The sequence below is a fragment of the Elephantulus edwardii genome, unplaced genomic scaffold (genome assembly GCF_000299155.1).
Source record: "Elephantulus edwardii isolate Elephantulus edwardi_28Jun2011 unplaced genomic scaffold, EleEdw1.0 scaffold00416, whole genome shotgun sequence".
Classification (NCBI taxonomy): Eukaryota; Metazoa; Chordata; class Mammalia; order Macroscelidea; family Macroscelididae; genus Elephantulus; species Elephantulus edwardii.
In genome coordinates, this window is record NW_006400166.1 from 201,030 (window position 1) to 223,449 (window position 22,420).

At 38.9% G+C, this 22,420-nt stretch overlaps 1 protein-coding gene and 1 pseudogene across 1 annotated transcript in view; one reads left to right on the forward strand and one right to left on the reverse strand.

Moving 5' to 3' along the window:
* The first annotated feature begins 260 nt into the window (after window positions 1–260).
* DZANK1 (double zinc ribbon and ankyrin repeat domains 1) overlaps window positions 261–22,420 on the forward strand; it is a 180,682-nt gene continuing 158,522 nt past the window's right edge. Inside the window, exons 1-4 of the mRNA XM_006902459.1 lie at window positions 261–369; window positions 8,855–9,008; window positions 19,124–19,238; window positions 20,809–20,905. Coding sequence (XP_006902521.1) covers window positions 261–369; window positions 8,855–9,008; window positions 19,124–19,238; window positions 20,809–20,905 — 475 coding nt within the window. The remainder of the gene's footprint in view (window positions 370–8,854; window positions 9,009–19,123; window positions 19,239–20,808; window positions 20,906–22,420) is intronic.
* LOC102868925 lies at window positions 1,300–1,777 on the reverse strand (annotated as a pseudogene).

A 22,420-nucleotide genomic window follows, 5' to 3' on the forward strand; every position in this document is an offset into this window, starting at 1 on the left:
TCTGGTAACCACCCACGAATGATTCTATCATTCTTGGTATGTAAAACTTCCATTAGCTGTTTACAGTAATGGTTCTTTTATCACTAACTTATGTCACTCAACATAATTTCCTCTTGACTGATCTATGTTATGCAGTGTTTAATGAAATTTGTATTATTCTTGAGTATTTTTGCTGCACTTTAAGTGATTTCCTTCAGCTATAGGCATATATTTTAATTAACTTTCAACCACACTTTTTTTTTTAATGCAAGGAGAGAAAAATGACCGCTGGTTCAGTGTGTGTCCCACAGATCATACCACTGCAAGTGCCTAAGGCTGGAAAAGCCAAACATGAAATCGATAGCAATACACTTTTGGAAATGAAATCAGGTAAGAATCAAATGTATTTTAAATGATTTAAAATAACACTATCTATACTTTTACAGTTTTTCTTGTGCTTCTTAGCATGCATTTTATAGTCAGAAGCTTGAGAATTTTGTTACTCTTTCAAGATTTGGAGAAGTATTGTGCTTTGATGGTTTGTAGAGTGATACATATTTATATTAAAATGATTGACTTTAACTTTTCCTTTTGTTTAGCTAAGTACATACTGCAGATAGCCCTCAACTTACTTTAATTAAAATAAAATGACCAAATGCATCCCCAGACATTCCTAGGATGTTTATTATTTTGCAGGATTTGACATACTTTCTTGCCAGTTAGGCTTGCTAAGAATTGAATCCTAGCTTTGACTATGAGTCAGAATTGATCCTGTAGCAGTGAGTTGGGTCAGGTTTAGTTTAGATACATTAAGGAGCCTTGGTGGCCTAGTGTGTCTGGTGTTAAGCTGCCTATTGAACTGTCAGCAGTTGGAATGCCTAGACACTCCGTGGGAGAAGGATGAGGCAGTTTCCTCCCATAAAGATTTATGGTTTTGGAAATCTAGTAGAGGATGAGTGTGAGCCATAACTGACTCCACAGTAGTGAGTTTAGGGTTTGGTTTGGGACACATTATTTATTCTTACTCATTCTCAATTTCCACATTGTAAGATATAGATAATAACATTTACTCTTTGGTGGATTTGTGAAGATTAAATTAGTTGTGATCTATGTGAGATATACATGTAATACTGCTAAATAAAAAATTATTGTAAAAATAAAGCAGTAAATACGTTTCCTGTTAATATTTATAGGCAGTCTCCAGGTTACAGATGTCCAAACTCCACAATTCTGAACCAGCCTGCATAATGCCTATTATATGAAAGTTGTTTTGTTTTGGTGAGAAAAATTTGTATTTAGAATTAGCCAACTGGACTCAGTTTAAATGATCTCAATTTTGTTAGCAAAATACAAAGCATCATAGTCAGGAGCAAGTTGAAAATAGGCATTCTTCTCTCCATCAGACTTAATCAAGGTGTTGACCTTAGCCACATCAATGTCATAGAGCTTCTTTACAGCTTGTTTGATTTGGTGCTTTTTGGCCTTGACATCCACAGTGAACACAAGTGTGTTGTTATCTTCCATCTTCTTCATGGCTGATTCAGTGGTCAGGGGAAACTTGATGATGTCATAGTGGTTAAGCTTGTTTCTCCTTGAGGTACTTCTCTAGGGGTATTTGGCTGCCTTCGGAGTCTCAGAGTCTTAGGCCACCAGAAGGTGGGTGATATGCGGACCTTTTATTTTGTGGCTGTGGATGACCTTCAAGACTGCCTTCTTAAATTTTTTTTAAAAAGAGACTGCCTTCTTGGCTTCAGTTTTGGGGAGGGGCAGGTGCTTCCTTCTTCACTTTTGGAGCCATCTTTGTAGAAAGGCTATATGAAAGTTTTGAAGTGCCTACAATATTTCATGATAACAAACATGAGCTACTTTTTTATTGACATCAGAACAGTGTTATTAGTAATATGGTATTATAGTATAAAATATGTTTCAGTGCATCAGAAGTGCTTAATGTTTTTAATGCATATTAAGGTTCACTGTATATTATTCACTAAAACAAACATTTGACCAGCTAACATTAGATACAAATGGTACCTAACTATACTGATTAAATACACAGATTTGACATAAACATAAGAATAGAACTTATTTGTAGTCTGAGAAATATTTGTAATATTAAAACCCTTTATGTGTGTTAACACACATACAGTTAATACACACAGTTAATATAAGATGAAGAGAGAATTTCTAGGAGAACGCAGAAATTAATACATCTATATACCATCAACTGATCTTTGAAAAGGAGATGAAACCTTTTAAACAGGGAAGCAACAGCTGCTTTTACAAATGATGCTGGCAAAACTGGATGTCTGTCTACAGAAGACTCATAATGCACACCATATCAAAAATCAGCTCAAGGTGATCAGGGACCTAGGGGTAAAACCAAAAGCTACCAAGAGCATCAGAGGGGGGGAAGGGGGGAAAATTAGAAGCTCTAATATACAGCATAAATAGATTTTTAAACATAGCCAAAAATACATAACTAGAAGAGAATAAAATGGATGAATGGGACCTTCTGAAAATTAAGTCCTCATGTGCATAAAAAATGTCTCCAAAAGGGTAAAAAGCCTACAGACTGGGGTAAAATGCTTGGCGATGAGATATCTTATAGGAGACTCCAGTAAAATCTGTAGAAAACTCTATTACTGCAACAGGAAGAAGGCAAGCAATCCAGTTCCAAGATAGGCAGAAAATAAAGAGTTCTCCAGACATTTTGATGGCCAAGAATCACAAAGAAATGCTCAAGATCACTAGCCTTTGTTATTGTTGTTATGTGTCATCCAGTCAATTATGACTCATAGTGACCCTATGCACAGTAGCTCTGAACCCTTTCTCCTGAGCCAATCTTACTGTCTCTGACACGTCTACCCTCATTGTCCCAGTTACTGTGTCAATCCATCTCATCTGGAGTCTTTCTCTCTTACACTGTCCCTCCATTCTTCCAGGCAAAGACTGGTCCTGCCTAGCTGCATTCTGAAAGTATGCGAGACAGATTCTCAAAATCCTTGCCTCCAAGGAGCAGACTGGTTTCATCCTCTTCAGGACAGACCTATTCTTTTAGCAGTCCATAGTATGTTCAGTACTCTTCTCTGGCACTACAACTCAAATGCAGCAGTTTTTCTGTCATCCTTGGTCATTGTCTAGCTCTCTGATACATAGAAAGTAATTGAGAAGACCATGGCCTGGATCAGGCACACCTTAATCTCTAGACTGACATTGTTGCTCTTAAGCTCTCTGGAGAAGTCCTTGACAACAGATTTTCCTAATGCAATTTGTCTTTTGATATCCTGACTGCTCGTGCCAAGAGTGTAGCAAGCTGAAATTGTTAACAATATCAATCTCTTCTCCATCTATCAATATGCTGCCAGTTGGCCCTGTGGTGAGAATCTTCATTTTCTTGATGTTGAGCTTCAACCCATCTTGCAAACTACAGTCTTTGCTTGGCCCTCTGCAGCAAATGCTTCGGGCCCTCCTCAGTTTCAGCAAGGAAGGTTGTGTCATCTGCATAACATAGGTTGTTAATGAGTCTTCCTCCAATCCTGATGCCACATTCCTCCTTATAATATCTAGCCTCTCAAATTATCTATTCAGCATACAAATTGAAAAGGTATGGAGGCAGAACATATCCCTGACGCTTTCCTTTCTTATTTTGAACCATGCAATATTCCCTTGCTCTGTTCTGATGACTGTGTCCATATCCAAATATAGGTTTCACATGAGCACAATCAAGTTTTCTAGGATTCCCATTCTTCTCATGGTTGACCACAATTTGTTGTGATCCACACAGTCACATGCCTTTGCATAGTCAACGGTGCACAGACTATGGTAGTCTCTGCTTTCACGCAAGTTTCATCTGACATTGGTAGTGATGTCCCTAGGGCCATGGCCTCTTCTAAACCCAGCATGCATTTCTGGTAATTATTTTTTTATGAACTGTTCCAAGCACTTTTGTAGAATCTTCAGCAGGATTTTGCTTGCATGTGATATTAGTGATACCGTTCAATATTCTTTACACTCTGTTGGATAATCTCTTTTTTGGAACAGGAATAAATATGGATTTCAGTTGGCCAGGAGACTGCCCTTCCGATTTTTTGGCACAGCATGGTGAACACTTCCAGGGCTGTATCTGTTTGTTAAAATAAGTCAGTATTCCAGTTCCTGGGGCTTTGTTTGTTGTCAGTTCCTTCAGAGTACCTTAAACTTTGCCTCTGGTTCAGTGACTCTATGTGCTCCTTCCATCTTCTCTTGATGCTTCCTAGATCATTCAGTATTCTTCCCCTTGCATCCTCTTAAGTATTACCACTCGAGGCTTGAATTTGTTCTTTGGTTTATTCAGCTTAAGTAATTGTGTAACAATAAATGTATATTTTAAAAAGCAGAAAAAAGTGAACTGGAGGAAAGGGAAGAAGAGGTGGGAGGGAGTAAAAATGTCCAATAATGAATGAATGAATGAATGAAAATCTCTTTTTACTGTAAACTTTCATTAAAATTAAAATTTAAAAAAATTTATTAAAAAAAGTTGAGCAAGTTCCTCCTTTTTTATTTTCTGACTTCAGCTCTTTGCACATTTCATTATAATATTGTTTTCTTGAGCTGCCCTTTGAAATCTATTTAACTCCTTAATTTCCTGATTTCTTCCCTTTGCTTTGGTCTTGGCTCTATAGTACAATATTTAGAGTCTCTTCTGACATCTGTCTCGGTCTTTTCTTCATTCTCTGTATTTGTAATGACTTTTGCATTTTTCCTAGATGATATTCTTGATATCCTCCCATGCCTGGTATAGTCTTCATTCTTTTGTGTTCAAGGCCTCAAACCTGTTCCTAAGCTGATTTTTAAGTTCAGGTGGAATTGGTTTTGATTCCCATGAATTTAATTTGATCTTCAGCTTTCATTTGAACTTGCATGTGAGTAGTTGATGGTCTTTTCCACAATCAGAACCTGACCTAGTTTTCATAGCTGATATTGAGCTTCTCCAACAATTCTAAACACAAATGTAATCAATCTAATTCCTGTGTAGGCCATCAGGTGAGTGTATGTGTACAGTCACTGTTTGTTTTTTCATAAAAGATATTTGCAATGAATAAATCATTGTACAAAATTCTGTCATTCTCTCCAGCCTCATTTCTGTCATCATGTTCATGTTTTCTGACTATTGAGCCTTATTTCGTGTTCCTAACTTTTGCATGCCAGTCACCCAGTATTATTAATACATCTTGGTTGCATGTTCATTCGATTTTTGACTGCAAGAGTTAGTAGAATTCATCTATTTCCTCTTCTTTGTCTCTGATTGTTGGTGCATATATTTGAATGATAGTGGTATTAATGGTCTTCCTTTTAAGTGTATGAATATTACCCTGTCGCTTACAACATTATATTTCAAGATGAATCTAGAAATGGTCTTTTTAACTATGAATGTAGCCCCATATATTCCTCACCTAATCATTTCTGGACATGTTGTAAGGAGAGACCAGTCCTTGGAGAAGGACATCATGCTTGCGAGGGTAGAGGGACAGCACAGGAGGGGAAGGCCCTCTATGAAGTGGATTGATTCGGTGACTGAGGTAATTGGGATGGAAGTGTCAGAAACAGTGCGACTGGCACAGGACAGAGCAGAGTTTAGGGCTGTTGCACATAGCGTCACTATGAGTCGCAAACGACTTGACGGCACATAATGACAACAACAACAAATCATTTCTGGAATAGTAGAAGTTATTGTCTGATTCAAAATGTCCTATGCCAGCACAGCTCATTTTGCCAGTGCCTAGTATATCAATATTTATGTGTTCTGTTTCATTCTTAACTATGTCCAATTTTCCTACATTCATATTTCTTGTACTCCACGTTCCAATCACTAGTGTCTGCTTGCAACTCCTCCTTTGTGTTTTCCAGTATTAGATCTCAGTCCCTCGTGCCATACATGCTAATCTACAAATGACACTGGAAAAATCAGCTGTCAGGAACCTCTCCAGAGTGCTAATGAGCAACAGTGTCAGTCTAGAGATTAAGGTGCACCTAGTCCAGTCTAGGGTCTTCTCAATTACTTGCTACACATCAGAAAGCTAGGGAGTGACTAAAGATAACAGAAGAAGAATCTATACCTCCCAGTTATGGTGCTGGAGAAGAGTATTGAACATAACATGGACTGCAAGGAAAACAAACTGGTCTGTCATGGAGAGGGTGAAATGAAGTTGCTTCTTGGAAGCAAGGATTTTGAGACTCCGCCTCACATATTTTGGGCATGTTGCCAGGAGGGTCAAGTCCTTAGAAAAGGATGTCATGTTTGGAAGAGTCGAGGGACAGCACAGGAGAAGAAGACACTGGAGGAGATGGACTGCTGCAGTAACTGGGGAAATGGGAATAGGTGTATCCGAGACAGGGAGATGGGCTCAGGATAGAACTGGATTCAGAGCTATTTTGCATATGGTCAGTATAAGTTGCAGGTGACTTTACAGCACATAACAACATCAACAGCTTGTGCTATACAGATGACATATCCTTACTTGCTGAAAGTGAAGAGGACATGAAACGCTTGCTGCAGAAGATCAAAGACTACAGCCTTAGGTATATAACGTCAAGAAAACAAAGGTCCTCACTACAGGACTAACAGTCAACATTATGATAGATGGAGAAGAGATTGAAGCTGTCAGTTATTTTTATCTTCCTTGGATCTACAATCAACACCCTTGGTACCAGCAGTCAGGAAATCCAGAGACATATTGCACTGGGCAAGTCTGCTGTCAGGGAGCACTCCACATTATTGAGTCACAATGATGTCAGTCTGAAAACTAGGATGTTCTTGGTTCAGGCCATGGACTTTTCGATCACTTAGTGTGCATCTGAGAGTCAGACAGTGAATAAGGATAACAGAAAAAGAATTAATGCCTTCAAAGTGTGGTGTTAGAGTAAAGTATTGAACATGCCATGGACTGCCAAAAGAACAAACAGTTATGTCTTGGAAAAAGTGCGCTTTGGAATTAAAGATGACAAAGCTTCATCTTTCATACTTTGGATGTGTAGCTAGCCGAGGCTCTTCTTTGGAATGAGACATTATGCATGGAAAGATGAAGGGTCAGTGAAGGAGAGGAAGACCGGAACAAAATGGTTTGACATGGTATCTAGTGTGTTCTAGTGTATCTGAGATGTAGATGGCATAGGATGGGACAAGGTTCAGGTCTGTTCTTTGTAGGGTCACAATGAGTCATACTTGACAACACCTAACAACAAAAGAATAGGTTTACATAGAGAGAGTTCTGTAGCATAATCTGTAGGGAGTAATGATACTAACCCAGCAGGGGCAGCACTGCTCTTGTAGTTTGAATTCACCAGTTGTTCCATAGGAGAAAGTTTCTTAGTCTCTCGTAATCTCAGAAAGTCAGCTGGAGTCAGTTCTGATTCAACAGCAGTAAGTTTGAGGGGTTTTAAATACCATTTTACAGATGAAATGAGTCAGTCACATTAAGTACAATTCATGGACTAAAGAAATTATTGTTAATTATTCAGTTTTATAAATTATGTATGTATACATAAATTGTTGTTGTAGTTGTTATTTACTGTTGAGTCCAATCCAACTCATAGCTGGCCCTCCACTGAGTTTTCTGAGGCACTACATTGTGGAGGAAGAGATTGCCCATAGTTCTTCCACATAAGAGGTGGTAGGTTCAAACCACTTATCTTTGAGTTGACAGTATGACTTCTTATGCCCAAACAACTTGCATTCCCTATACATACATAAACATGGATGCATATAGATAACTGAGGAGGACCTCATGCACTTACTGCAGAGAGTCAAGGACTGCAGCCTTCAATATGGACTGAGGCTCAATGTCAAGAAGACAAAAATTCTCACCACTGGACCAATCGGTAGCATCAGGATGGATGGCGAAGAGATTGAGATTGTTCACAGCTTCAGTTTGCTCGGCTCCAAGATTGAGATTGTTCACAGCTTCAGTTTGCTCGGCTCCACGGTCAACACTCTTGGCACCAGTAGCCAGGAAATCAAAAAACGTATTGCGATGGGAAAGTCTGTGGTTAGGGACCTCTCCAAAATACTCAAAAGCAATAGTGTCTCTCTGGAGACTAAGGTCTGCCTGATACAGGCCATGGTTTTTGCAATCACTTGTTATGCATCAGAGAGTTGGACAATGACTAGGGAGGATAGAAGGAGAATTGACGCCTTTGAGCTGTGGTGCTGGAGAAGAGTATTGAATGTACCATGGACTGCCAAGAAAACAAACAGATTCATTGTAGAGAGGATTAAACCAGGCTGCTCCTTGGAGGCAAGGATTCTGGGGCTTCGTCTGACATGCTTTGGACATGTTGTAAGGAGAGACAGGTCTTTGGAGAGGGACATCATGCTGGGTAGAGTAGAGGGACAGCGCAGGAGGGGAAGACCCTCTATGAGGTGGATTGATTCAGTGACTGGGGTACTCGGGATGGGTATGTCAGAGGCAATGAGATTGGCACAGGATGGAGCACGGTTTAGGGCTGTTGTACATAGGGTTGCTATGAGTCGCAAACGACTCAACGGCACATAGCAACAACAACAACATATCATAATGGTGGTGTTGTTATTGTTATGTGCCGTCAAGTTGCCTGCAACTTATAGTGACCCTATGTACAACAGCCCTAAACTCCGCCCTATCCTGTGCCAATCTCATCATCTCCAACACACCTATCCCCATTACCCCAGTCACTGAATGAATCCATCTCATTGAGGGTCTTCCTCTCCTGTGTTGTCCCTCCACTCTCCCAAGCATGACATCCCTTTGATATAATTTATTTATGACATAATAACTATGTCATAAATAACTGACCTATAGGCACTGCTTAGGAACATGGTAGTTAAGTGTTAATTACAATCTTGTTATATATTTTACAGACACCCCAGATGTTGACATATATTATACTCTGGATGGCAGCAAACCTGAATTTCTAAAGAAATTTGGTTATGGTGAAAAGAATACATTTAAGTATACAAAACCTATTACTCTGCCTGATGGAAAAATACAAGTTAAGGCTATGGCGGTCTCTAAGTAAGTAAATTAAGAACACAATGATTAAATTACTTTTTTAGCATGTTGTAATGACATTATGTTTTAATTTTTTATTTCTTTCCGTGAAAGTCAGTACTGGATTAGAACATTAAATAAAAAGTTAACTAAATTTTAGCATACATGATTTCTGTCTTTCATGTAAAATACATATATAACATAAGTAGTTTCTCTTTTATTTGCATACCATACACTGCACAAATCACAAATGTATTGGTCAGTGAAGTGTTATGCAGTGGCTGTGACAAAGAATGTGACCTCTTAACAATCAAAGTAAGGAGATTTATTGAAGACTTCAAACCATTTGCAACAGAGATGTATTCAGTCTATAGAAACAAAACCAAGAGATCTGATAAGTTGTAGAGAAACAGACACATTCATATAATAAAATAAAGAGCTAACAGTATAATTTTTCTGACTGACAATTTTAAATTAGAGAAGTTGGGAGAGTAATGTGGAGTGTGGGTTTTTTTTTATTTTCTTGTCTTGCTATTACTGTGTGGGCTCTTTTAGACTGATTAACATGAGATACATGAGATAATTGTTGGGTGATCACAAGACAATTTCAAGACTTTCTCTGGAATATTATGTCACCATCCTTTAGCTTAACCACGGAAAAATCCATTTATAGGCTTATGACTGCGCAAAAATTGTTGATGATTGGGCCAGTACACTAAGATGAAGTCTAAACTGAGATGCAGGCCTACCATTTTTGTAGCACCAAACATCTTAATTTTAGGACTCTCACACATCTCTTCCATTATAAAGAAAGTTCTTCTGTATGGACTTCCTGGTTGAAGCTTCCTTTTAGTTGAAAGCTTACTTTTAGGTTGACATGTTTTGACTAATAGATGCAGTCCTTGACATACTCACCAGTCTGCCAGAAAATCTGGAAGTTAACTGCCTGGCTGACTGACTGGAAAAAGATCCATATTTGTTTCCTTTCCAAAGAAATGTGATCCAATAGAATGTGGAAATTATTAAACAATATCATTATTATCACACACAAGCAAAATATTGCTGAAGATAATTTAAAAACAGCTTGAACAGTAGCATACAGACAGAGAACTGTCAGAAGTTCAGACTGGATTTAGAAGAAGCTGTGGCACCAGGAATATCATTGCTGATGTCAGATGGATCTTGGCTGAAAACAGAGAATACCAGAAGAATGTTTATTTGTGCTTTTTTGACTATGTAAAGGAATTTGACTGTAGATAATCATAACAAATTATGGCTAACATTTGTTATGTGAACAGAGCAAGGACACTGCATGGTTTAAAATCAAGAAAGGTGTGTGTCAGGGTTGTATCCTCTCTCCATACTTAGTCAGTTTGTATGCTGAGCCAAGTATTCAAGAAGCTGAACTCTGAAGAATGCAGCATCAAGATTAGAGGAAGACTAATCAAAAACCTACTTTACGCAGATGGCTAAACCTTGCTTGCAGAAAGTGAGGAGGACTTGAAGTGCTTGCTGCACAATAATTAGGGACTATACCTTCAGTATGGTTTGGATCTCAACATCAGGAAAACTGATTCTTACCAATGGACCTATAGGCTACATGATGATAGATGGAGAAAAGCTTGAAACTGTCAACAACTTCATCGTAATTGATCCACAATCAACATTCTTGGTTCCAGGAGTCAGGAGATCAGGAAATGTATTGCATTGGGCAAGTCTATAGTCAGGAACTCTCCAAATTATTGAGGAGCATGAATGTCAATTTGAGGCCCAAGGTGCACCTGGTTCTGGTCATTAGACTTTTAACTTACTTTCTGTGCATCTGGACAATGAATAAGGATGACAGAAGAAAAACTGATGCTTTTGAGCTGTGATGTTGGAGAAAAGTACTGAGTACCCCATGGACTGCCAAGAGAACAAATAGATGTCTTAGGAAAAGTACTCCTTGGAGGCAAAGGTGATAAACCTTTATCTCACATACTTTGGGCAGGTTGCTAAGGAAGAGAGACTGTTCCTTGGAGGGGGATATCATGGTTAGAAAGGGTCAGTGAAAAAGAGGAAGACTCTGAACCTAATGGTTTGGCACAATGACAGCAATGGGGCTGGGGTATGTCCAAGATGAGGATGGCACAGTATAGGTCATGGTTCCAGTCTGTTTTTCATAGGCTACTATCAGTTGTATTCAACTCAACAACACCTAAGAATGACAACAAGCTTTGAAAAATCCCACAGAGAATTGCCAGCCCTGATGGAACTACCAGCCCTGGCATGTGAGCCAGACAGTTGCAGTCTGAGTGAGCTCCCCACATGTGCCCATCTGGGCAACTAGCCCCGATGGGCGCTAGCCAGACAGCATCCATCTGAGTGAGGTACCCGCGTGCGCCCTCCTGGACAGCTAACACCATCAAGCATGAGCCAGTGAGCTGCAATCTGAGTGAGGTTCCCATGCGTGCCCACAGAGACAGCAAGCCCCATGGTGTGCGAGCCAGACAGCTGCAGTCTAAGTGTCTTTATGTGTCCACACTGACGGCTAGAATCTGAGTGAGGTTTCAGTTTCATTTGGAATGGAAATAGGCCCCAATAAACACTCCTTAAAAAGTGAAACAAGGTAGGAGGCATCTCTCTAATTTCAAATTACTACACTGCCATGGTGGTCCAGACAGCATGGTACTGGTACAATGACAGTCTCATAGAGCAATGGAATAGAATTGAGAACCCAGAAACTAGCCCCTCTACATATGGAAAACTGATTTTTGATAAGGAGATGAAATCAATGGGGACATGACAACCTTTTTAACAAACGGTGTTGGAAAAATTGGAAAATTATGTGCAGAAAACTCAAGCAAGATCCACACCTCACTCTATACACAAAAATCAGCTCAAAGTGGATTAAGGACCTAGAACTAAAACCAAGGACTATAAACTTCATTAGAGAAAAGCTTGGAAAAACTCTAGAAGCCCTAATCCACAGCATTAACAGTCTTCCAAGCATCCTGAAAAACCTACAGCCAGGAGAAGATAAAATAGGTGAATGGGACCTTCTAAGAATAAAATCTCTATGCACATCCAAAAACTTCTCCAACAGAGTAAAAAGGGAAGCCACAGACTGGGGAAAAATATTAGGTAATGACATGTCTGACAAGGGACTTATATCTAGAATTTATAAAATACTCAAGCACCACAAGATAAAAGTAAACAACCCAATTGCAAAATGGGCACAGGATATGGACACTTAACCAAAGAAGACATTCAGATGGCTAACAAACACATGAAGCAATGTTCAAAATTTCTAACTCTTAAGAGAGATGCAAATCAAAACAACTATGAGATATCATCTCACCCCGGTAAGAATAGCAAAATTTAATAGAACAGCAAGCAACAAATGCTGGCGAGGTTGTGAAGACACTGGAATCCTTATTCACTGTTGGTGGGAGTGTTAAACGGTGCAACCACTATGGAAGGCTGCACGGCACTTTCTCAAAAAGTTGCAAATAGAGATACCATTTGACCCAGCAATTCCACTACTGGGAATATACCATAAAGAAACCAGAACTTCCACCCAAGCAGATATATGCACACCCATGTTTATTGTGGCTTTGTTCACAATAGCAACGAATTGGAAACAACTCTAGTGCCCATCCACAAACGAATGGATAGAGAAGCTCTGGCATATTCACACAATGGAATACTACGTTGCATTGAAAAACAGGGAACTTATGAAATATACAAAATGGAAGATCCTACAGGACATTATGCTGACTGAAATAATCTTAGTCATAAAGGGACAAATACTGCATAATGCCATTTTTGTAAAGGAAGAGTGACATTGGGGTTGGAGGAAATCTAAGAAGAGAGAGGATAGATAATGTATACTGCATAGAAACAGAAGAGAGACAGAACTGTTTGAAAGGAATATATGATTAGGTATTATTTTCATGACAAGAGTCCACAATGAGAGCTGCATGGGGGAGTGCGCTCAGGGTGGTGGTGGTTGTATAATAATGAAAGTATGTGTGTATGTATTTTTTTTTTTTTACTTTTCAAGGAGTAAAACCAACTGGGGAGAAGTTTGGGCAGGGAGGAAAATGTGGAACAATCAAAGAATGGAAATCCAAAGTCTCTATAAACTTTCATTAAAATAAAAAGAAACCACCCTAGAATAAATTTAGTTGCCAAATCTATTCATGATATTCAATGCTGTTGGGTCAGAATGGACTCATAGTTGACCCTCCAGTGGGGTTTCAAAGGCTGTGTACAGTTGGAGGGATTTGGGGACAAGGTAGGGATTGCCAATCTTTTCCCTGTGAACTTACTCCTGGATATGAACCACTAGAGAGCCACCACCTTTGGATTAACAGTGCAGGTCTTTATAAACTATACCACCAGAGTTTACTAAGTGAAGTTGCTACATAAACGCATGAAAAATAGGTCCTATTAACATATGGAAACACTTTTCTCATCCAAAATAGCTCAACTTCATGGAATTCTTTTCTTGTATCCTACAATCATATTTAGGAATCTGTATTGAGGTGTTTTTTGGTTTGGTTTTTTTAACACGTTGCCTCACACTTTTAAATTGACGACTATGCTTAAAAACACATGCAGGTTGGCTATAATCGTCATTTGCAGCAACATGTTAAGTAGGCCTTTAAAATTTAATTAGATGAACTTTTTCTTACATTTTTTTAACCATAATAAGAACAAAGTATAAATAAAACCAGCAAGTATAAATAAAAATTGTTTACCTTTTTGCTGCATGTTATTATTTACTGCTGTCCATATCTCATCTTGGCATATATATATATATATGCCAGGGTTGAGGTTAAAAAAGAAAAAGAGTAAAATGGGGTTTTAAAATTTTTCAACTAACATTCTTAGTTATATAAATAATAAAGATAAACTATTTTAAAATAATGTAAAATAATGAGATTAAAAAATAGAGCTGTTGACATAAGGTATTGAAATATGATGGTCATAATGAAATAACTATTAATTAAAAAAAGAAAAGAAAAATTCCACGTACTCTCACGTAAATGACTAGAAACTGTCCTATCACTTTGCCATGCCATTGAACTGAATTCCATTTCCAGTCATCCTGTGAGTGTGAGTCTGTGTGGAGCACAAAGAGTAAGGCCCTAAGTTCAGCTCTATCACAATAATGAATCTTGCCTCTCTATATAGTTCTTTTAGTATCACTAGTAGATGGATCCAACTCCATGGTACACAACAACAAGAAATGTAATGGATAACATGGATTGAATCTATTCAACAATACCTCTAGATAGCCAACTAAATACATGTGCCTTTGAGTCGCTTGCGACTCATAGCGACCCTATGTACAACAGCCCTAAACCCTTCTCTATCCTGTGCCAAGGGTAAATCTTGTATTATATCTGTGGAATATAATCAGGCAAGAGGCTCTCTTCATGTCCCATTCTACTTGTCCTGAGGTGTTAATCCACATGCAGCATAAAGTACTGACAATTGCCCAAAACTCCTTCTTGTTGGAATAAGGACATCTAGGGTAATGAAATAAAGATTACTTTAACTAAAGATAGTAAAAAAATCTTGAGCTCTTAAATTGTTGGCTATAGATTATGGAGTAATTTTTTTTCAAATCAAGAACCCTATGAAATAGGAATGAGGTCACTTAGGAAGGTGCATATCCAAATTAAATTTTCTGTCAGGAAATCTGGTGTCCTAGTGGCAAGAAGCTGTGCTGTAATCCCAAAGACACACAGTTCAAATCCACCAGCTGTTCTGTGGGAGAAGGATAGGCAATCTTCTCCTAGGTGATTCACTGCCCCTGAGGGTCACCTGTGGGTTGATTCTGATTCTGCAGTACCCAACAACAAAAACCAGGAATAGGGATGACATTCAATAATCTGTAGCTTTACTTATGTTTTGTACTCTTTCAGACGTTTTAACAAAAACATTGTCATGCCAAGTATTAATGAGAGTGATGGTACATAACAAGAGAATACTTAAAAAGGCTTCATAATATACCGCTCTTTCCCCTCAAGATCGGGTGTCCTTGAGCCTTTGCCTAGGGTGGAAGTCTGCTCAAAGGTGTGGCTTTAAAACCCCACCGTGGGAGGGAATGGGACTGCTGGCTGGGGCCTGGAACCTCCACTCTGGGACTTAGGCTGTTTGTTGCATCTGATGACAGTCCTGATGGGCATGTGAGAGAAATTTTTGGCATCATGTCTGATGTGTATTATTACTCTTTTCCCCTCAAGAGCAGGTGACCTTTAGCCCTTACCTAGGGTGGATATCTGCTCAAAGGTAATTTTCAAATGAATATTCCTTAAATGAAACAGCAATATTTTTTTTTTATTTTATTTGTGTGTGTGTGTGTACCAGCAAATCGGATCTGACTGGTACAGGAGGAAATTGCCCCTCCTTCTCTAGCAGGCATCTGGTGGATTCAAACCATGCACCTCTGGGATTGCAGTGCAGTTTCTTGCCACTAGGCCACCAGAGCTCACCAAAACAGCTTAGTGTGACTGTGATGCTGCACACTGTTCCATGTTGTTATGTGCCGTCGAGTCGCTTGCGACTCATCGTGACCCTATGCACAACAGCCCTAAACCCTGCCCTAACACTGCATCTAACAGACTCATACTGATTACCCCAGTCACTGAATCAATCCACCTCCTAGAGGACCTTCCCCTCCTGTGCTGTCCCTCCACCCTCCCAAGCATGATGTCCCTCTCCAAGGACTTGTACCTCCTTACAACATGCCCAAAGTATGGCAGACGAAGCCTCAGAATCCTTGCCTCCAAGGAGCAGCCGAGTTTAACCCTCTCTATGATGAACCTGTTCGTTTTCTTAGCAGTCCATGGTACACTCAATACTCCTCTCCAGCACCACAGCTCAAAGGCATCAATTCTCCTTCTATCCTTCCTAGTCATTGTCAAACTCTCTGATGCATAACAAGTGATTGTGAAGACCATGGCCTGTATCAGATGCACCTTAGTCTCCAGAATGACACCGTGCTCTCCAGTACTCTGGAGAGGTCCCTAACAGCAGCCTTTCCCATCACAATACATCTTTTAATTTCCTGGATGCTGGTGCCAAGAGTGTTGACTGTGGAGACAAGCCGACTAAAGTTGTTAACAATCTCAATCTCTTTGCCATCCATCCTGATGCTGCCAATTGGCCCAGTGGTGAGAATCTTTGTCTTCTTTATATTGAGCCTCAATCCATATTGAAGCCTACAGTCCTTGACCCTCTACAGCAGGCACTTCAGGTCCTCCTCAGTTTCAGCAAGCAAGGTTGTGTCATCTGCAAAACGCAAATTGTTGATAGATCTTCCACTAATCCTGACCTCACACTTCTGCTCATACAGCCCAGCCTCCTGGATAATCTATTCTGAGTACAGGTTGTAAAGATATGGAGATAGGACACATCCTGGCATACACCCTTTTCAATTTTGAACCATACAATGTTTTCTTGCTCTGTTCTGACGACTGCTTCTTGGTCCAAGTATAAGTTTTGCATTAGAATAATCAAGTGTTCTGGGATTCCCATTCTCCTCAGAGTCAGCCACAATTTGTTATGATCCACACAGTCAAACTCTTTTGCATAATCAATAAAACACAGATAAACATTCCTCCAGTATTCCCTGATTTCAGCTAAGATTCATCTAACATTAGCTACAATATCCCTAGTACCACGACCCTTTTCTAAACCCATCCTGGACTTCTGGCAGTTCTCTGCTGATGTGCTGTTCCGTTGTTTTTGGATAATCTTCAGTAGAATCTTGCTTGCATGTGAAATCAATGATATTGTTCTATAGTTTCCACACTCTGTTGGGTCACTGTTTTTTGGAATGGGAACAAATACAGATCTCTTCCAGTCAGTTGGCCAAGTGGTTGTTCTCCAGATTTCTTGGCACAACCTGGTATGCACATCCAGGGCAGAATCTGTTAGCTGAAATACGTCAATTGGTATACCATCTAATCCTGGGGGCTACATGAACACAAAAAAGGAAAGAAAGAATGTAAAGACTAAAATTAATGTCTGAGGAGACACTGAAACAAGCTAGAATGTAAAGGAGCTAAACAAAGATGATGAATTGAAAGTGGTAAACGGAAGATTGATTTAAAAGGGCTGCTGGAGAAGACAAAAGAAGCTGAGTATTACAATTAAATATGCAAAGATTTGGAGTTAAGAAACAGAAAGAGAACATGCTTGGGATTTCTCAAATAGGAAAAACTGAGGAAAAATATTAAAGCCTTGGGATGCAGCACTGAAGGATTCTATAGGCAAAATTTGAATGGTACACAAAGTATCAGAAGAAGATGGAAGAAATACACAGTCATTGTGCTAAAAAGAATTGGTTGATACTGAACCATTGCAGGAAGTTGCATGTGAACAAGAATTGATAGTGATGAAGGAAGAAGTCAAGTTTACTCTTGAGGAATTGGGTGGGGGGAATAAAGCAAAACCCAAGATTTTGGATATTGATGGAATAGCAGTGGAGGTGTTTCAGCAAGTAGATGCAACTCTGGGCTGCATGTTCATTTATTCTAAGAAAGTTGGAAGACAATTATCTCACTGACTGAATGGAAAAGATCTGTATTTGTGCTCATTCCCATAACAAAAAGATGATAAAACAGAATGTGAAAATTATTGATCAGTATCATTACACACAAGTAAAATTTTTGTAAAGGTTATTAAGAACAGAGTAGTACATTGACAAGAGAACTTCCAGAAATTCAGGCTGAATTCACAGAGGCTTTTACATTTGAGGGATATCAGAGCTAATGTCAGATGGATCTTGATTTAAAGTAAGAATGTGTACCTGAAGTAAAAAAATAGCCATTTGAACAGAACAGGGTCTATGCCTTAGTTTAAAATCAGAAAATCATGCATTAGAGTTGTGTCTTTTCCTCATACTTAACTCAGTCTATATGTTTAGCAAATAATCTGAGAAGCTGAACTATGTGAAGAAGAATCTGGCATCAACAATCATATTAAGTCCAGATGACATAGCCTGCCTTGCTGAAGAGGAAAAAGGCTTGAAGAACTCACTGAAGAAAATAAAATACTACACATTTCAGCATGAAAAAAAATCATTATAATACCCCCAAAGTAGGAAAGGTAATCCACCCCCACCCCCAAATGAACAGTGCGCCTTCTAAAGTTAACCCTCCTTCAGTAGCCCTTGAATCTAGACAGGTCCTTTGTCTTGGTTATGGCTAATAGAATGCTCAGAAGTTATGCTAAGGACTTCTGAGGCTAGAACATAGGCAGTGTTGCAGTTTCTGTTTTTTGTCTTTTAAAACATAAACCATGATAGAAGCTAGTTGTCATGGATGAGGTCCATTTATCCTGAAATTTCTATATTATGAGGATACCCAAGATATTCCCATGAAGAAAAAGAGGGAGAGAGAGTAATGAGCCCCCAGCTGTTTCCACTCTTCCAATTTGGGATTCATATATATTGAGTTTGAAAGTTATTGTGGATGTTCAGTTGATTCTAGCCCCAGCTGACATCTGACTGAAGCAAAGGATAGATCTCCAACAACTGCCTGGGCCTCATCCAGCTAGCTTTCAAATATGTATTGCTGTTTCTCTGTGCTGTCCAGTCAGAACTGACTCATAGCTGGCCTTCTGGCAGGTTTTCAGAGGCAATTAATTAAATGGGACAAGATTTCCCATCTTTCTCCCACGGAGCAACTGGTGGATTCAAACTGTGTGCCTTTTGCAGCACAGCTTCTTAACCGCTAGGCCACCAAGCTCTCTATGTATAGATGTGTATTTTAAGACTTTATGTTTTAGACTTGTTTGTTATGGAGCAATAGATAATCAGAATGAGAATAGGTAAGGAAAGACTTTAAGAATTACATTTTAATTTGTCTAATTTAAAATATGCTACGTGCAGGATTGATTCAGTGACTGGGGTAGTGGGGGTAGGTGTGTCAGAGACAATAAGATTGGCACAGGGTTTAGAGCTGTTGTACATAGGGTGGCTATGAGTCACAGGTGACTTGACAGCACAGAACAATAATGACAACATGTAGTAAATAGACAAAGCGACCTCTATAGATTTCATTGCTCGCCACCTTCTTTATTGATCTTTGTCTAACCTGTAGGGGATTCCCCCCCCACCTTTCTTATATAATTTTCAGAGACTACAGGCAAAGTGGCATTGTAACAAAGGTGTTTCAGGTGGACTATGAACCACCAAATACAGTCTCTTCTGAAGACAACATTGAAAAAGTTCTTGAAGATTCTTCAAAGCAGGCAAGTAGTATTTCAGATCATTCGTGCTTTCTCACTGGTTACATCTTCATCACTTTAGCTCATCTTTTAAGTCAGGCTCAACCATTGCAAAATTATCTTTATTGATTCATAAATATTTCATCTCATAATAGGCTAATCAGAATTCTCCATAAATGTCTGTGACTGTGTTTGTCTTTAGTGATTCTTCCTTAGCTTAGTAATATGTTTATTAATGTACATTAATTATTATATATTATATTAATGGATATTAGTTAGCCAAGTAATATGTTTCTATCCTCAATTGGCCTTTTCGGCTTGATCTGTGATGCCCCTATATGTCCTCCTTTAGGCAAACTAAATTGTTCTGTGTCCCTAATATCTTCTTTTTATAAATGCTTTGCATTTTTCCTTTCTTTTTTCCTTGTGTGTGACTTTTTCCTACACTGTGAACACCAAAATCGCAGAATAGCTGCTCTGTTTGTTGCCTTCCACAGGAGAAGGCAATAGTTGAGTGTATATTTGTTAAATAGATGCACCAGAACTAATCAGAAGTCCTCAGCAGATACAGAGTTCTTTTATATTGAAATAGTCACTCCTGAATAGCTGCAAAGACTCACTTCTTTAAAGAGGGAAACAGAAGAGGAGCTCTGGTGGCCTAGTGGCAAGGAGCTGCAACTACAATCCCAGAGGCACACGGTTCGAATCCACCAGATGCTCTGCCGCGAAAAGGAGGGACAATCTCCTCCTGTACCAGTCAGATCTGATTTGACGGTACACTCACACAAAAATTAAAAAAAAAAAAAAAAGTAAAGAGGGAAACAGAGCTATCTAAGTAGGAAGCTAGACACTTCAGTCCTGATGTCATGGAATAAGTGAGATCGATCTGAGAACAGGACCACAGCATGAGTTAGCAAGTAATAAGGCAACCAAACAAGAGGTCCTAGTCATGAGAATCTTTTTAGGGTCAAAAAAAGGAATTTGTTTGGGAGACACACTTAATCTGAGGAGTGGATCTAATGGCCAAAAAAGAGGCTGTGGTACCAAAGCAATGAGTGTAGTTTGGGCTCAGTAAAAGTTAATAGCAGGGTAAGTATCTATGGGGAAAGGAAAGTCAGCAGAACCTGAACTCACATGGATCAGCAGGTGTTCAGGCTTGAATCAGGTGTGAAGGACTAAGATCATGGAGGGCGAAGTCCAAACAGAAGACCAGGTGAACTATATCAGTGGTAGCGTATGTAAGTCATATTTTACTCTATCTCCAACATTCCTTTGCCCTCTGGGTCTGGAGGATCTCTGTGAGTACTCATACTCCATGACTACAACATCCTGCCTGTGTAGGCTGCCACCTGACCTTGTCGTGGCTGTTGGATATGGTGAAACTGACCTACTAGTCTTGCGGCCAGTCAGGCTGCTCAGATACAGAGCTTTGTGTTTTGAGAACAAGACCAACCAAATACTACTTAATAAAAACTACTGTAAACCTTTTCAAGACAGAAATGCATGCTATGATCCTGACTTTATACTATAAGACCTTTCATTTTCCCATTCTACATGGAAACAAGTGATTGATAAGCAATGTTTTTATTCGTAGGAATTGAAAAATGGATTTATTGGAGCAAAACTAAGAAAAAAAGATAAGAAGGCTGAAAATAAACCTGATTGGAATGTTAACCTTAGCAAGTTTCCAGGTATGAAATTATAGAACACAGAAAAGATTTAGTATTCTAAACTCACCAAACAAGTTTGCTTTCTTGTTTGAGGAGATATTGGAATAAGAAACACTGAAAGAGGAAAAAGTAAGATGCGGTTTTAATTTTTGTTCTGATTCAAATAGCTTAAGATCAAGCAGTAAATTGTGCCACTGTTGTAAAACAGGACTGACCTCAGGGTTGGGGAGAGACTGAGAAAGATGTGTTCAATAATGTATACTGCATTGAAACAGATGAGGGAGAAAACTGTTTAAAAGTGATATGTGATTAGGTATTTTTGTCATGACAGGAGTCCAGCGCGAAGGCTGCATAGTGGAGTGGACCTGGGGAAGGGTTTGTAAAACAAAGAATTTTTCCTTCCAAGAGGGTAGCGTACTAGGGGGGAGGATTGGGAGGGGAGAAAAGTTCAACAATGAATAAATGGAAATCCAAAGTCTCTGTAAGTTTTCATTGACATTAATAATAATTTTTTTAAATTGTTTTTTATTTTATTATTTTTGTGTGCGTGTACCATCAAATCAGATCTGACTGGTACAGGAGGAGATTGTCCCTCCTTCCCCGGCAGAGCATCTGGTGGATTTGAACTGTTCGCCTCTGGGATTGTAGTTAATAATTTTTTTTTTTTAAAAGAAAAAAGATCAAGCAGTAAAACATATTTACTGATTCACTGCAACAAAAGAGGTCACACATCATAGGAGCCATGGGGCATCTTGTCAAAGGAAAAGATAGTACTGTAGGACTTGGTGGAGAGTTTGGATAGAATTTTAATGAAAACAGAGTTTTGATAGACTCAAAGAAAATCAGACTTCTGTGTGAGACCAGGATTCTGTTTTCATGAAAACTACAAAGTTAAGCTAAATTTGGAAATCTCTTATCTGAAGCTTTGCACTAGGATTAAAAATTAAGGCCGCTTCTACATGAAATCATGGTTTAGATCCTCCAGGCAAGAGCAGAGTGTTTCCTGCTGGTAGGACTTCAAACAGCAGTTTCTGATAACCCCCATATGAAGGAGGAGTTGTGGTATTTTAAAATGTCAGTATATTCTTGGGAGAATGAATATTTCCTACTAATATTGCAGTTGAATTTATATATTTTCCAAACCTAATGTAGAATATTGTGGAATATAGCAGGGCAGATTTTTCTTTTCTCGGTCTGAGATAACTTTTGTTTTCAAGGCTAATTCACTGAAGAGGAGGTCTTTGTATAATTGTTACTTCCAGGAAAAGAATTTAAAGAGCTGGTCCTGTATTAAAATATCAAAATGACCATTGTTACATGAATATATATATTATTGTTGTTGTTGTTCTTGAGTTGTCATTGAGTCAACTATAATTCAAAGTAACCCTGTGAATAATCTGAACCCTGCCCTGGTGTCATCCTCATCATTTCTGATACATTTGAACCCATTTTTACAGTCACTGTGTCAATCCATCTTGTTAAGGTTCTTCCTCTTTTTCACTGACCCTCCACCTTTCCAAACATGGTATCTTTTTC